This window comes from Ceratotherium simum, chromosome 2 (assembly GCF_057802395.1).
Source record: "Ceratotherium simum simum isolate JZ-2026a chromosome 2, ASM5780239v1, whole genome shotgun sequence".
NCBI classification, from domain to species: domain Eukaryota; kingdom Metazoa; phylum Chordata; class Mammalia; order Perissodactyla; family Rhinocerotidae; genus Ceratotherium; species Ceratotherium simum.
This window is the reverse complement of record NC_141901.1, coordinates 47,922,207-47,937,162: the sequence shown is the minus strand read 5'-3', so window position 1 is coordinate 47,937,162 and position 14,956 is coordinate 47,922,207. Positions and strand designations below refer to the sequence as shown.

Below are 14,956 nucleotides of genomic sequence, written 5' to 3'. Positions count from 1 at the left end.
ATTAGTTTTACCCCAAATGGCTTCCTCATATGCTCCAATATATCCTATTGCTTGCCATTTATTTATCAATACTATGATATATTGTATTCCTATTGCCAAAAGTATCAGGGAACAGACCCAGTATTAAGTAAAATGATCTCATTTATGAATGTACTTGCCATTAATATACCATAAATTTTGCTAGGAGACCATTGGCTCAATTTGCTCAGCCACAAGAAAGAACTTATACAAGTGATTTTAAGAAGATGTGTCTTTTGACCTTATATCACCATTTTCTCCACTCTGCAGTTGTAGTGTATACTTATTCAGCAAAGGAAACAAAATTACTTGAGTAAGTTATATTATGCTCTATTAGAACAACTTAATTTGTAGAGTAATCAAGGGAAAACATGGTAATTTAAATGAATGGTACTATCCAATATTCTTCCCCCCTGAGAAAATTCTACTAGATTGTGGTTCTGGGTCAAACCCTGAACCAAAAGAATACATTTCTTTTTTTTTTTCTAATTTTTAAATTTTAGATTAGTTTTAGATTTAAGAAAAGTTGCAAAGATAGTACAGAGTTCCCATATACCCCACACCCAATTTCCTTTATTGTTATGTTACATTACTGTGGTACATTTGTCACAACTAATAAACCAATATTGGTACATTGTTATTAACCCAAATCAATACTTTATTAATATTTCTTTAATTTTTACTTAACGTCCATTGTATGTTCCAGGATCCATCCAGGATGCATTACATTTACACATCAGGTCTCCTTAGACTCCTCTATGACAGTTTCTCAGACTTTCCTTGTTTTTGATGATCTTGGCAGGTTTGATATGGTCAGGTATTTTGTAAGATATTCCTGAACTAGAGTCTGTCTGATGTTTTTCTCATGATTACATAGGGTTATGGTTTTTGGGAGGAAGACCACAGAGGTAAAGTGCCCTTCTCATCACATCATATCAAGGGTACATACTACCAACATGACTTCACTGTTGATGTTAATCTTGATCACCCAACTGAGGTAGTATTTGTCCTGATTTCTCTGCTGTAAAGTTATTTTTCCCCCTTTCCATACTGTTCTCTTTGGAAGGAAGTCATCCTACTTAGCCTACACTTAAGGAGTGGGGAGTTATGTTCCACCTCCTTGAGGGCAAGGTATCTACATAAATTGTTTGGAATTGTCCTATATGGGAGATTTGTCTATTCTACCCCACTTATTAATTTATTCAATCATTTATTTATATCAGTATGGATTCATGGGTATTTTTTATACTTTATGATATAATCCAATACTAGATTATTGATTTTATTGCTCAAATTGTTCCTGCTTTGGCCATTGGGGCCACTTTCAGTTAGCTCCTGTGACCCTTTGACATACCCCCAACAGTTTGCTTTTTGAGCACTTCCTTACTTTCTGTCACTACAAGAATGCACTTTTTGTATAATATAATTGGGAAAATGATATAACCTTTTTTTTTTTTTTTTGATAAGATTAGCTTTGAGCTAACATCTGTTACCAATCCTCCTCTTTTTGCTGAGGAAGATTGGCTCTGGGCTAACATCCGTGCCCATTTTCCTCTACTTTATATGTGAGACACCTGCCACAGCATGGCTTGATAAGCAATGCATAGGTCTGTACCCAGGATCTGAGCCTGAGAACCCCAGGCCACTGAAGTGGAGTGCGCAAACTTAACCACTATGCCACCTGGCCGGCCCCGATATAACCTTTTAATATGATAAATAAATGAAAAGCAATAGGATATATTGGAGTATGTGAGAAAGTCATTCAGGTTAAAACTAATTTGGCCTGACTTTGTTTTTCCAAAAGGACCTGACGTGGCCTGTTGAGCATGCATTGTATATCTGCTTTAAATATTTACTATGTCTCGAAAACAAGAGCAATGCCCTTAAAGATAAGGATGTAACTTCCCCCACATCGGCATTTTTTAAAGATAAGCATCTCTGCCTAAACTAAGGATTAATTGCTCACCTGCTGCGATCACCTTATGACCACCCACATTGTGACCACCAACCTGCTGTGTTCACTGAATTGCTGTGTGGGCAAAGCAATCTCATGACTATTATAAAAGGGACATTCCTATCATATGTGATGTATGCTCTCTGTTCCAAGATGGTATATAACCACTCTGTACACCCCACTTCTTTGGTGCCCTTCCTTCCTTGAGAAAGGAAGGCCCTGGGCTAGTCCTCAGATCTCACTCACCCCAATTTTGATTTATAGATTGATTATGGATTATTTTCATTGACAAATATAATTTTAAAAGCAAGATATGCTAAATTGATCAATATTAGTACACATTCATTAGTAACAAAGGCTTTGTATCTTGAGTTGTTTTGAGTTCAATTTCCTATTCACATGTTACTTGTAGCTTGGTTTAGAAGTTAACCAATGATTTTTTTGTAACCTTGCATGTTATAAGTAGAATGAGAGAGTCAATGAATTTAGAATTACATGCTTTTTATTTAAGGAGGAAACTGGGGTACTTGTGCTGATAACTAGGAATTATATTATCAAAGGACTATTAATTCAACAAACTTAAATGCTAAAAGAAACAAATTTATATGTTAGAAGAAGGAAATGAAAAAGAAGCAAGCTACCTTCAATTTACTTTTGAACTAGAGTAATCTGCAGATTAAAAGATACTAGGTTCATTTTAATAGATGATAAATCCCCAATATCACAAGGATTAGGGAAGGAAAAAGACCTAAGAAGTAATACCAATTCTTAATTCTCTGATTTTCAAAAGGCATTTCCACAGGTAAATTAGGCCAAATGGCAGGCAATTGTGCAAACAGTTACATGATTAGGAGGAAGTTGTAGTTCTCACATTTCTGGTTCTCTTACAAGTATTTATATTAGGAAAGATAATAATTTCTAATTTTGTTCTTCTAGTTGTTCAAATTTATCCTTTTTTAAAGTAATAGGCCGCAATCCCAAAATGTATTGCACAAAAGCTTATTTATGAACATACACCTGGCTGGTACATCCAGTACCTTCTTCATGAAATTCAGTGTGGTGGACCCCTAACACTTAGTTAACTTCTCTGTGAGACAAGAACAGAGCAAAACTTCTACAGATGAGAAAACAGAATCAACAACAGCATCAGGACATAAACTGGAGTCCCTGCTTTTCATTTCATTTGCTCTGTCTTCCAGAAATACACTGTATGACATAAGAACTTTTATAAGCAGAATGCCCCCATATTTAGTTATTATCAATCCTAATTTAATACATAAATGACCTCTTCAAGTACTTATTACTTAGACTTTATGTGTGGGTGGGAGTGGAGGGGAGAAAGCAGGAGTAGGGGGAGACAAATCAAATCATATTTATAGGCTACACTATAACAGTTGGCAGCTAGTTATCATATTTCCTAAGGTAAAGTCTTGTTGGATCCTAATATGGGAACTAAGAGATCAAAAAGACAGGACAGCTCATTTAAAATCCCAAGTTTTTCAACCAACTCGAACCTACTGGCAGATGCTAGATTATTAGAACGACCCATGAGCCTAGAAAGTTGACGGTAGTTTCTTCACTGAGAAAATAAAGATGTGTTGCTTAGGGGAAAAGAGTAAAAGTGACGTGGTCTTAGATACACTAGTGAAACAAAATGTTTAAGTATCTACATATCTTATCTTAGATGCATACAACTGTTATAAGACCATTTTTTTCTCTTACTTCTCAGGAAACATACATTTAGTTAGAATATTAAAAACAAACAAAAGATTGGGCTTCTAATAGAAAACCAAATGCTATCAGAAGCAGAGTTACATGGAATCACCCATTTCTTATACAGATATTGACTTATGCTCCCCACCATAATATTTGGTAAATGACAGTCAACATTTATTAAGCACCTACCACAGGTCAAGAACTCTGCTAAGGACATACAAAGATGACTGAATGGGTACCTGAGCTCACAGTCCAGGGATTGCTTTAAGGAAAACGTGATAAGTCATTAGAGGAAGGAAGGTAAGCCAATATGAATGAAAAGCTGGGATTTCACTGTAGGGAAAAGAGGAAAGAGGATTAATGCTTTAGAAAGACAAAAAATAGATTTCTAAGCAATGTGAAGCTGAGAGTTGTTCAATCTCATCAGATTCTGAAGGCATCTCTAAATCCAGCTTCCCAAAGAAAACTAGGGCAATGACAATGGAACAGCTAAAAATAGGTGATAATCATAGCAAAGAAAACAACAGCCAGCATAAACCTGGCCATTGTTATTGTCGAAGTGGTGGAACTTTTGCTTTCAATTACTCTTGTCATCATAGGCTTCCTGATACGATCTTTTGTGGTGAGGATAGCTTTTCGAGCTCCATCCCACTTTCCTGGGCCCTGTAGACGATACTGGATTGGAGTACATGGTCCCACGAATAACTGTAATGCCAGTTTGGGGTCAGTGAAGGCCAGAGACAGCAGATTAGGCCTGACGCCCACCAGATCAGCAAGCTCTTCCATCGTATCTATATAGTCTCCTTGAATGGTATGACGTTGGCTCTCCACATACCTGAAGCAGAGAAGACAGAAGCCATGGCCTATCAACAATTCAATCAATTAATCAATGCTTTATTTTTTTTTGCTGAGGAAGACCAGCTCTGAGCTAACATCTATTGCCAATCCTCCTCCTTTTTTTTTTCCCCAAAGCCCCAGTAGCTAGTTGTATGTCATAGTTGCACATCCTTCTAGTTGCTGTATGTGGGATGCTGCCCCAGCATGGCTGGACAAGTGGTGCATCAGTGCGCGCCCGGGATCTGAACCCAGGCTGCCAGTAGCAGAGCACGTGCACTTAACTGCTAAGCCACGGGGCCAGCCCCTTATCAATGCTTTCTGAGTGCCTGTTATTGGCTCAGTATTGGGCTAGGAGCTGTGGAAAATAGAGAAGAAAGAAAAGACATTGTCTCTATCCTTAAGGACCTTATAATCTACTAGAGTAGATAAGATAGATACACATGAAGCAGAGAAAAATATAAGACTTGGTAAATCATGTGGTTTTAGACTGCTAAATAGAAATGTAGAAAAGGGTAGTTAAAACAGAGCTATAATAAATCCTTGAAGGATGTCAAAGATATAGATAAGCAGAGAACAAAGAGGAAAGTATTACAAGTCAGGGGAATAGCAGAGTGAAAGAACAAAGCAGGAATGAGTGTAGAATATGAACATAGAATATCTGTGGGTACTACCTACAGTAGAGAAGGCATGTTGTGGAAAACAAGGCTGGATATAGAGAGGCAAATAGAGCAGGTCTGATACAGAGGACTCTGATGTTATCAGAAAGAGAGAACCCACCACAAAAATTCTCAAGTTTGGGATCCTCAGTTGTTTTCTGAGGGCAGTGGTGGTGGGGTCCCCAGAGCAGGACTTCCCAGGGCCAATGTTAACTGGGAATCCTGAAAGGAGCAGGGAGGATGACTCATCCCACAAGAGGAAGTGGCCCTCCAAACAGAGCCAGATGGAATGATTACACCAAGTGCAGACTTGAAGAGCTAAAAGGACTTTTTAAAGGGAAAATGTGCTAACAGTGACACCTGTGGAAGGAGCGGGATTTAGAGAGCTAACTGGTGACTTTCTCTTTTTACTTTCTATAATGAAAATAAAGAACAATGGGACAGAAAGGAAGTAAGAGAATAGCCAAGTCAGGCTACTTGAGATTAGAGGTGCTTACTAGAGAAATCCAAAAACAAGGACAGGAAAAAATGATAGAAAATAAATTTGAGGTAGAATTGATGAGATGGAATTCCACAGGAACAGATAGCTGGTCAAATAGGAATTTATTGAAATGAGACTAAAGTTTAGAAGAGAAGAAGATAAGACAGGAAAACATTTGAGAGCTTTTCCGCAAGACAGGAAATTATTTGAGAGCTTTTCCGCATGGATGTTTTGTTGGCTCAACGGTTTGTAGGCATGCATTTATCCTATAGTAGAAGGTCAAGATCTATAGCATTCATGCAAGTTTCACAAAAGAGATTCACTAATATCTGCCTGGTGGGGTTGTTAGGAGGATTAAATAAACTCATACATATAAAACAGTGTGTGTACATAATTAACTCTCAATAAAGTTTAAATTATATCCTTGGGGACTGCTCATGATCAGAAGGTAGTTAGACAAAAATAAGTCAAAGGAAAGAGAGGAGGGAAGTTGAAATAGAATAGTTTAGTGCCAGAAAAGCAAGAAAAGAAAGCACTCCAAGAAGGAAGAGATGTGTAAAAGCACCGAACTCAGTGCTGAGAAGAAGGAAAATTAAGTTGGTCACGGATGATCTTCAAGAGAGCAGTTGCAGAAATAAGGATGGAAGTTACAATGCAGGGGGCTTAGGAGGGAGAAAAGGGTGAGAATTTAGAGCATATACTATAGAATATTCATTGTAGAAGTTTGGCAGTGAAAGAAAGGAGGAAAATAGGAGAGCACCTGGCAAGGGTATCAGAGTTAAATAAAAACTCTCCTCTCAGATAGGGAAGAGTTATGCTAGTATAGGCAATTGCAGAAAACCACCTCTTTGGACTTGGAATGATTGTGCCTCTGATTTTTCCACAAAAATTTAGGAATATACCATCAACTTGCATTTTGTCCAAATAAAAAATCACCCAGTAAATAAGCTCAAGTTCTGAAATTCGGACTTCTAAATTACTGTGTTCACCCAAGCACTAAGCCACTGGCTGATGTTACCACCTTCCCAAATCACAGAGACTATTCATACCATGAGCCGCTGTGACCTGAGTGTGCTGTCATATGATGACAGCCAGCCAAGTGGCCTCTGTAGATTTGTAAATCTACCTACAGATTTGTAATTCGACCCTATCTACTGTGCTTTAATTCATTGTCGCTTTTCCTTTCCCTGGCAGCTCTGCTAGCACTTCAACTAATCCTTTCAAAAACAATATACCTGATTTTCTCTCCAGATGCTTTTTCCTACTTGACTTCTCTTTTAGGCCCTAAACATAAGATTTTAAATTCTTTTTTTTTTTTTTGAGGAAGATCAGCCCTGAGCTAACATCCATGCTAATCCTCCTCTTTTTTGCTGAGGAAGACTGGCTCTGAGCTAACATCTATTGCCAATCCTCCTCATTTTTTTTTTTTTCTCCCAAGGCCCCAGTAGATAGTTGTATGTCATAGTTGCACATCCTTCTAGTTGCTGTATGTGGGATGCAGCCTCAGCATGGCCGGAGAAGCGGTGCGCTGGTGCACGCCTGGGATCCGAACCCAGGCCGCCAGTAGCGGAGCACGCGCACTCAACCACCAAGCCACGGGGCCGGCCCCTTTAAATTCTTTTCTTAGGTTTTTCTCTCCTTTCCCATCCATATTCAAACCACTTAGTGCTATTTCTTCATTCTATTGTCACAAAGTATTATTTCCTTTTTCTTCAAAATATAATCTAAATCCTTAACCTAACATGAGGAAGGTAAATACGGTACAATATTGCTCTTATTAAGAACTAAATAAGTAGAAAAATTAACCACATTATCTTCCTGGGAGAATTTCTTACCTTTTTGCCATTTCCTCTTGAGCCTTAGCTATATCTGTTGTCATTTCACTTTGTGAGGGCAATGTCTTTAGCCCTAAAGAGAAAAATCAAAATTTTAAGTGTAAAATTACCTCAGTAGGAACAATAATCCTATTAACAATTACTATGCTATGGAGAATTCAGAGAAATACAGGCTTGTTTTCTGTACTCAAGGAGGTTATGCCTTCACTAGATCACATTCACCCTACCACCACCACGATATAATGATATTAACATCAGTAGCTTACTCTGTTCTACTTTGTCTTTAGAAGATATTTCTCCTACTCTGCCTTCCAGCCAATAACTGCTTCCTTTCTAACATAGTCTTTCACTTGGGAAATGAAATATAGACATGAAGAAATGATAAATGGCCTTAAAAGTGTATGGAAAATGAGGTACAAAGTAAAAGGGCAGGGGCGAGGGTGGGAAACACACCCACACTCGTACTCTTAATAACAAAGAGGATTTATATCGCAGGAGAAGGAAGTAAAAATCAATTCTCAATCCCATTTGCCTCAAGTCCTACGGAAGATAAGACTCACCTTCTAAACTTTTTTATGTGGTGCGAGTGGGGGGTAAGGTCAAGAGCAACTCATAATACCCAATCTTGACAGATAAATTTAAGCACTAATGCACAAACACAGTTCCAGCAGTAGGAATTTAACACCAAGGACATGGCTAGACAAAGGTAGAATAGTATTTAAGTTGACGTAACTCTAAGCTTAAATGATTATCTTTATGCCCAGATTTACAGGCGCCACGCCATGTAGAAAATTTTAGCCACACCCAACTCTAAGATGTTACTCCATAAAATTCTGGAATGTATAATTTTACAATGGGAATATATCTTACCTAACATAAGCCTTCTCTCTATAAATACTCTAATCAAATGGTTATCTCATTCTTCCTTAAGCATCTCTGGTGATGAGGATCTCATTACCTTCTAAGGAGATGATTTGATTATTCAGCTGCTCTAGTTGCTGGAACATTATTCTTTCTCCTGACCCCAAAATTTGCCTCCATGCAACTTGCACCATTGGACTTAGCTCTGCCTTCTGGAGCCAAGGGGTCTAATCTTAACAAATGACAGCCCTTGTAACATTTGAAAACAACTGTCATAACTTCTTTAAGTCTTATTATTAGCCTAAACACTACTAGTTCCCCATATAACAGGTTTCACATTCTCTGCCATGTTGGTTGCCCTTCTCTGGACACACTCTAGTCACTATTCTAGGGTGTCCCTCTTAAAATTTGAGAGACATATTTCCCTCCCACTGGATCAGGGGGCCAACCCAGTGATGCAGTGGTCAAGTTTGCATGCTCTGCTTCGGCGGCTCAGGGTTCATGGGTTTGGATTGCAGGTGCAGACCTACACACCGCTCATTAAACCATGCTGTGACAGTGTCCCACATACAAAATAGAGGAAGATTGGCACAGATGTTGGCTCAGAGACAATCTTCCTCAAGCCAAAAGAGTAAGATTGGCAACAGATGTTAGCTCAGAGCCAATCTTCCTCACCCCCCCCCCCAAAAAAAGACTCAGAAATTCAACACTCAATAAATAGCCTTATATGTTTTCTCCTTTTAGCCTTGGAAATTATTGCTTATATTCATAAGTCAATGAGGAAACACTGAAATGCTTCATTTGAGATTAGTCACAGGTCTCTTAAGATGCTCATAGAACACATTTTGAGAGTTGATTTCCAAATTATTTCTCATAGCACAACCGTAACTTTTACTTCTATTAATGAGAAACATTATGGAGGAGGAGGTCTATTTCTTGCCTGTGAGAGGCAGCCAATTCATTAAAAAAAGACAAACAAAAACCCTACTATAGATTAGATAGATAGATAGATAGGAATGTAGGAAGATACATATAATATCCTATGGTGCAGTTGTTTCTTAATTCATTAATACTGTTCTTGCAGTGTTTCCTTGTTCAGACACATTGTTTTTTACCATATTTCTTATCTCCCTCCTTCCTATCTTGCCCTCCCTCCTTATATTACCAATTTAAATCAATGGCCACAGCACCTGAGCAGATTATTTTCTTGCTTTCATTTCCAGCACACATTCCATCACCAAATCTCAAATTCACCAATGAAATTTCATTCAAATATGTCTCCTCCTATTCTTTTACGTAGGTTTAAAGCCCTCATCGTCTTACTTGGACTTTTGCCACAGGCTTTTAAGCGACCTACTTCCTATTTCTCTCCCCTCTAACACATCTTCTGAATTACAAATCTGATTTGACTTCCCCTCACACAAGTAAAATCCTTCAATGTTTCTCTATTGCCTGCATTGAATGCAAACTTCTTGCATGGCACCAAAGGGTTTTTCTTGTTTTTGCCTCTATAAATATCTCTAGCTTCATTTTCCTTAATTCCTATGACACTTTATCTTCCAGAATTCTGAACTACTTGCAGTTCTCAGAACTTGGTTTATTCTGTCATTTTTCTCTAACTTTGTATAAATATTACTGTTTCTCTGTTATGGTCAAGATTTCCTGGTCCTTTTAGTAAACTTTTACTCATCCTTTACAATGGATTTGTAGTTGTAGGAAGAATTGGGTACTTATTCCTCACTGCTCCCATAACAACTCCTCTACATTCCTATTAGAGCACTTGTTTAGAATATAGTAAATATCTGCTGAGTGAATGAACACATTAAGTGTCTGTTTACTTGTCTATCTTCCTTGCTTGACTCAGTTCCATAAAGATAGGAATTTTCTGTTTGGTCATATTTGCATCTCCAGTACCTAGCAGAGAGCCTGGCACATACTAAAAGGTCAGTAAATGTTAGCTGAAGAATGTCATTGAAGAACAGTGAGGAACTGAAGTTCAGAGATTTTCCAAGGGTCTCAAGACAACATGGGAAAGAAGTGAGCCTGAATTACAATTCTATGGAACTAGGTCTTTCAGTCTGCTCTCAGGCCTAAGGCAGTTTGTATTTATGTAATCCTGACTTGTCCCTGCACTGTAAGTGTAAAGATAATGTTACAGGAGAAAAGAGATGTGGCTGCCATCCTGCTCTTTTAGTCCAGTCCAGCCTTTTAACATGCCCGGAAATTGGCTGAGGTCATCATAAACTGAGATCCTCAGATAACAAGTTTCTACTGTAGAGTTTAGAACTTCGTTTACCTCCAAAGCTAAACTGGTGTTCGTTTGAATTACCTCCTCTGTGCTAGGAACTGGTCTAGGCTTGAAATACAAAGACAAATAAACAGGATTATTTTATTTAAAGAGCTTTCAGTTACTACTAAGGGAGAGAGGAGATATACCTAGGCTTTTCTATCCAAGTGAGGAGTAAAGGGAGGGCATACCAAGCAGAGAGGACAGCGGAAGCAAAGGCACAGGGTACAAGAGTTCCTGCTGTGTTTGCTGCTTAGTTCGTTTGTCATTTAGGCATTTAGAAGATTGTAGAATGTATGATCAAGACTAGTGGAAGATGGGCCTGAAAAAGCAGGCTGTATCCAGTTTGTGGAGAAACTTGAATGCCATGCTATGACATAATATCTTCTTGTGATCCAGATAATTGGTATAATTTCACATGGTTTTCAAGGAAAGAAAGCTGCTGAGTGGAAGCAGAGCACTTGCAATGGCTTTGAGAGGGCTGCAAAAGAGGCAAAGAAAAAAGAAAACTAGATGTCAGTCAAGGCAAGGAAGTGGGTTCAGTGTCTAGAAAAGGGTGGAATATTTTTTTGACAAGAGAACAGTAATTCCAGAGAACACAGGAAGAAGGAAAATGGGGCTTGGTAGAGAAAGGACAGGCCAGGGAACTGGACTGAGTTGTGCAGGCATGAAAGAATGGGAGAAACTAGCTAACCTTAAGAGTTTAAAATTGGCAAAGTGAAGGCAGAATTCAAGGATGAGAAAAGCAAGAATTTCATAGGTAGACAGGAGGGCTATAGGTAGAACAAAAACCTCAGGGTTCCTGTTGGAAGTTTGATAAAGTTATAGGGATTCTTCTGATAAGTCCTTCCTTCTAGTGTTAGAAGAAAGCTGGAGGAATTAGCACTAGGCTTCTGCTAGTATAGGAAGCTGGGCTTTCTGTGCATTTCCCCTAAAATCCCCTAATCCCATAGCTGTAATGCAGACTTATTCAAATACTTATTTTTCCTGTTCCTCTCAACAGTTCACTTAGTCCTGGTAAAGTCTCAGTTGTTTAAAGTATAGTACTAAGATGCTGTGGCTTATTTTAATGCAACTTTTTCCCCTTACTTAATTAACCTAATTAAAAGATCAATTTACTATGACTGGAATTAATCCAACTTAATGGGTTACTTGCATTTGATTGCTGGTCTAGTGCTCTCAAGGAGTACATGATCTACTGGATAGAAATAAAAGGAATTAAGAAATAATACAATTTTGGGGAAATTTGGAAAGGTTTTTGATCTATCAACTCTTAACACCATTGCTTCATTTTTCTCTGCTACCATGAGGACCTTTACTAGGGAGGAGGAAGCTATAATTCCAACAAGAACTCTGAATACTTTTAATTAAACATTAGTAATACTAGCAAATTTTATTATAACAACCATAGAATCAAAGAATTTCTTCATTAGAAGGAACCTTAAAGGTCATCTGATTTCTCCCTGTTCTGAGGCTTAAATCTACTCCATGTTGCCTTGGCCAAATGGCCATCCAGCCATTTTCATCCTTTTCCTGTTCTGCTTGGATTCCTTACAAGTTCAGAGGCAGCCCATTTCATCCTGAAATGGCACCAGCTGATAGAAAAAAAGTTTGTTTTTAATGTTAAGCCGATATAACGCTAAGCTGCAACCCTCAAAGTTTCACTCCTTGGTTCTGGTTCAACCCTTTGAAATGATAGAGAGCAAATCAAATCCTTCTGTCATGGGACATCTCTTCAAATATTTGAATAGAACGTTCATATTCCCTGAATCTTATCTTCTCCAGGCTAAACCTCTCCACCTCCTTCAGTTGTATTTCAAATGGCACGTTTTCAAATGTCTTAACCATTCTTGTCTCTCTCCTTTTAAAGCACTCCAGTTTCACGTTTACAATATGTCTTCGGGTGTGGTCTGACCAGTTTAGAGAAGAACAACTGTAAGTTCTAGGGCATTATAATTTTTTTAATGAGGCTAGATATAATTAAGCCTTTTGGAAGCCATATCATTCTGCTGATTCATATTGAGCCTACTATTCCAAACCCTAAAGTTTTTTCTTATGTTCTCCTAGCCAAACCTAAAAGAAGGAATATAAAGGAGGGAAAGTAAGAATTTGAGAGGTTGAATCTTCTACATTCTGAACTAGTCTTTAACCAGGTCTTAATTTGTGGCTGAAATCAAATCACACAATTTCTATATTTGACTTTCTTTGTCTATAATGAAAGAAGATGAAATTCTTTTACTTCATAAATATATATCAGTTGTCTAAAATCTAGATGAGTGGATTCTAATCTGGAGTGCACACTGAAATCAGCTGGGGAACTGTTTTCTCAAAGATTTTATGGCTGTCCCACCCCAGATTTATTGAATAAACACCACCAGGCAAATCATGCCTACTTGGGGAAGATTTCTCAGGAAATTCTAATATACGTCCATGGTTATAAATTACTACTTTATATTCACTTAAAAATTAATTTTTTGAGCACTAATTTTGTGCCAGGCACTTTTGCAATCATACATACTATCTCAGCTATTTAAAAGCAAGGACATAAACATAATCAAACATACCACCAAGTAATTAAGCAATTAACTTGCATGGTCACTTACCTTTAAATACTTGAGTGGCCCAGCGTCCTTGGAGCTCTGAGATGGGCATAATGGCACCCAAGGGTTGGATCAAGCCTATGAATGCAAGAGTTGGCTTTTCCAGGTTAGGAGGGAAGACCTTTTTATACAGGGATATCTTGTTTTTGACTACTTTGACAGACTCTTCAAGAAAAGGAAAGGCAAAGCTATAGCCTGTGGCAAAGATAACAGCATCAATGTCATCCTCCCTGGAGCCATCTTCAAATATGGCAGCTGTTTCTGTGAATTCCTTCACATTTCCTTTCACCTTCACCAAGCCAGAAATTATACGATTTGGCAGGTCATCATTTACTGTTGGATGCTGATTCAGAGGTCTGTGAGTGGTAATCAAGACCAAAAGAAGAAGAAATGAGAGAGAGAGAGAGAAAGAGAGGAATCAGTAATATGTAAGTAAACAAGTGGATAAACAATATGCCAATGGCTCCCTCTTGGTCTATCCATGAAATTTAGGAAAGGTCTAATGTATACCAGCTTGGCACCAATCAGGGTCTCAGAGTAGAAGTTGGAACCCAGATGGCACTGAAGGGGAAGATGGAGAAGTGAAGGAAAAATGGTCTTATTTGAAGAATGCATGCATGGTTTCTCAAGGAATAGTAATGTTCTCAGTGATATGATAAGGCCACAGGACAATGGTTTCCATCCATATATCAAGAAGTCTACAGAACTGGACTATCAGCATTCTGTTGAGTCTCATTTCCACTTTCAAAGGCCCAAGAGCTAGACTTAGACCGTGATTTTCCAAACTGTATAATAAATTACATGTGTATAGTAATTTACAGTTATAAATTGATTTTATATACATTAACTTGAGTCTCACACAAACCCAGTGAAGGAAGCAGGACAAGTGTCATCATCCAGGTTTTAGAGATGAGGAAATTGAGGTCTAAAGAAGTTAAGTGGCTTGCCCAAGGTTACACAGCCTAGGATTTTAGAATTTATATCAAAATGGTTTTCTATGAACTCTTTTGGGATCCTCTGGGCCTGTTAAGTAGTATTTCCTAGAGACAGCAGAGGATAAGGGTGCCAAAAAAATAAGGCAGGGTTTCCAGCATCTTGGACCTTTCTAAAAAGCAGTCTGAATGCTTGGATCCTAAGTTAACAGGCTCTGAGAATCCTCAGCTGATCATGTTCAGACCAAGCTGGCCTAGACTCAGCAACATGATATGTTTAAACAACTATTGCTGGTTTGCTGCGTTTAGTTATGCTTTGACTCTAACCTTTAGGTACAGATTCTGTCCTCATTCTGACCTCATGATTTCATCTTTTGCCTCAAGTTTACTCCTTTTCACTAACAGTACCACCATCCACATAGTTGCCCAAGCCACAAAACTGTGAGTCACATCTGTCCACCATTTTCCCTTTCTCCTCTAACATCCTCAGAATAATTTTATCTATTCTCCATCTCACCTGTACTATTACGATTGTCTTTAGGGCCTCCTGCTGCATCCCCCTTCAATCTATCTTCTACATCATTTTTAGAGTGGTTGTTCCAAAATGTATTTATTATTATGTCATTCTCTTGCTTAAAATCTTTCAATGGCTCTGGACTGTCTTCATTCCAAACCATTTTTATTTAGCAGAGCATACAAAGGTTTTCATGTACCTGCGCAATGAACCTGGAGATGTACTCAATCACTCTTCCGTCTTTGCCAAATAGTCCAGCCAAACC

At 38.2% G+C, this 14,956-nt stretch overlaps 1 protein-coding gene across 2 annotated transcripts in view; it reads right to left on the bottom strand.

Annotated features, from left to right (window-relative positions):
- Positions 1-2,384: 2,384 nt before the first annotated feature.
- FMO5 (flavin containing dimethylaniline monoxygenase 5) overlaps positions 2,385-14,956 on the bottom strand; it is a 51,682-nt gene continuing 39,110 nt past the window's right edge. For both annotated transcript variants that reach the window (XM_004420589.3, XM_087444494.1), the window contains exons 7-9: positions 13,249-13,601; positions 7,498-7,570; positions 2,385-4,523 (exon numbers count right to left, since the gene is read on the bottom strand). In XM_004420589.3, coding sequence (XP_004420646.1) covers positions 4,178-4,523; positions 7,498-7,570; positions 13,249-13,601 — 772 coding nt within the window. In that variant the 3' untranslated portion in view covers positions 2,385-4,177. The remainder of the gene's footprint in view (positions 4,524-7,497; positions 7,571-13,248; positions 13,602-14,956) is intronic.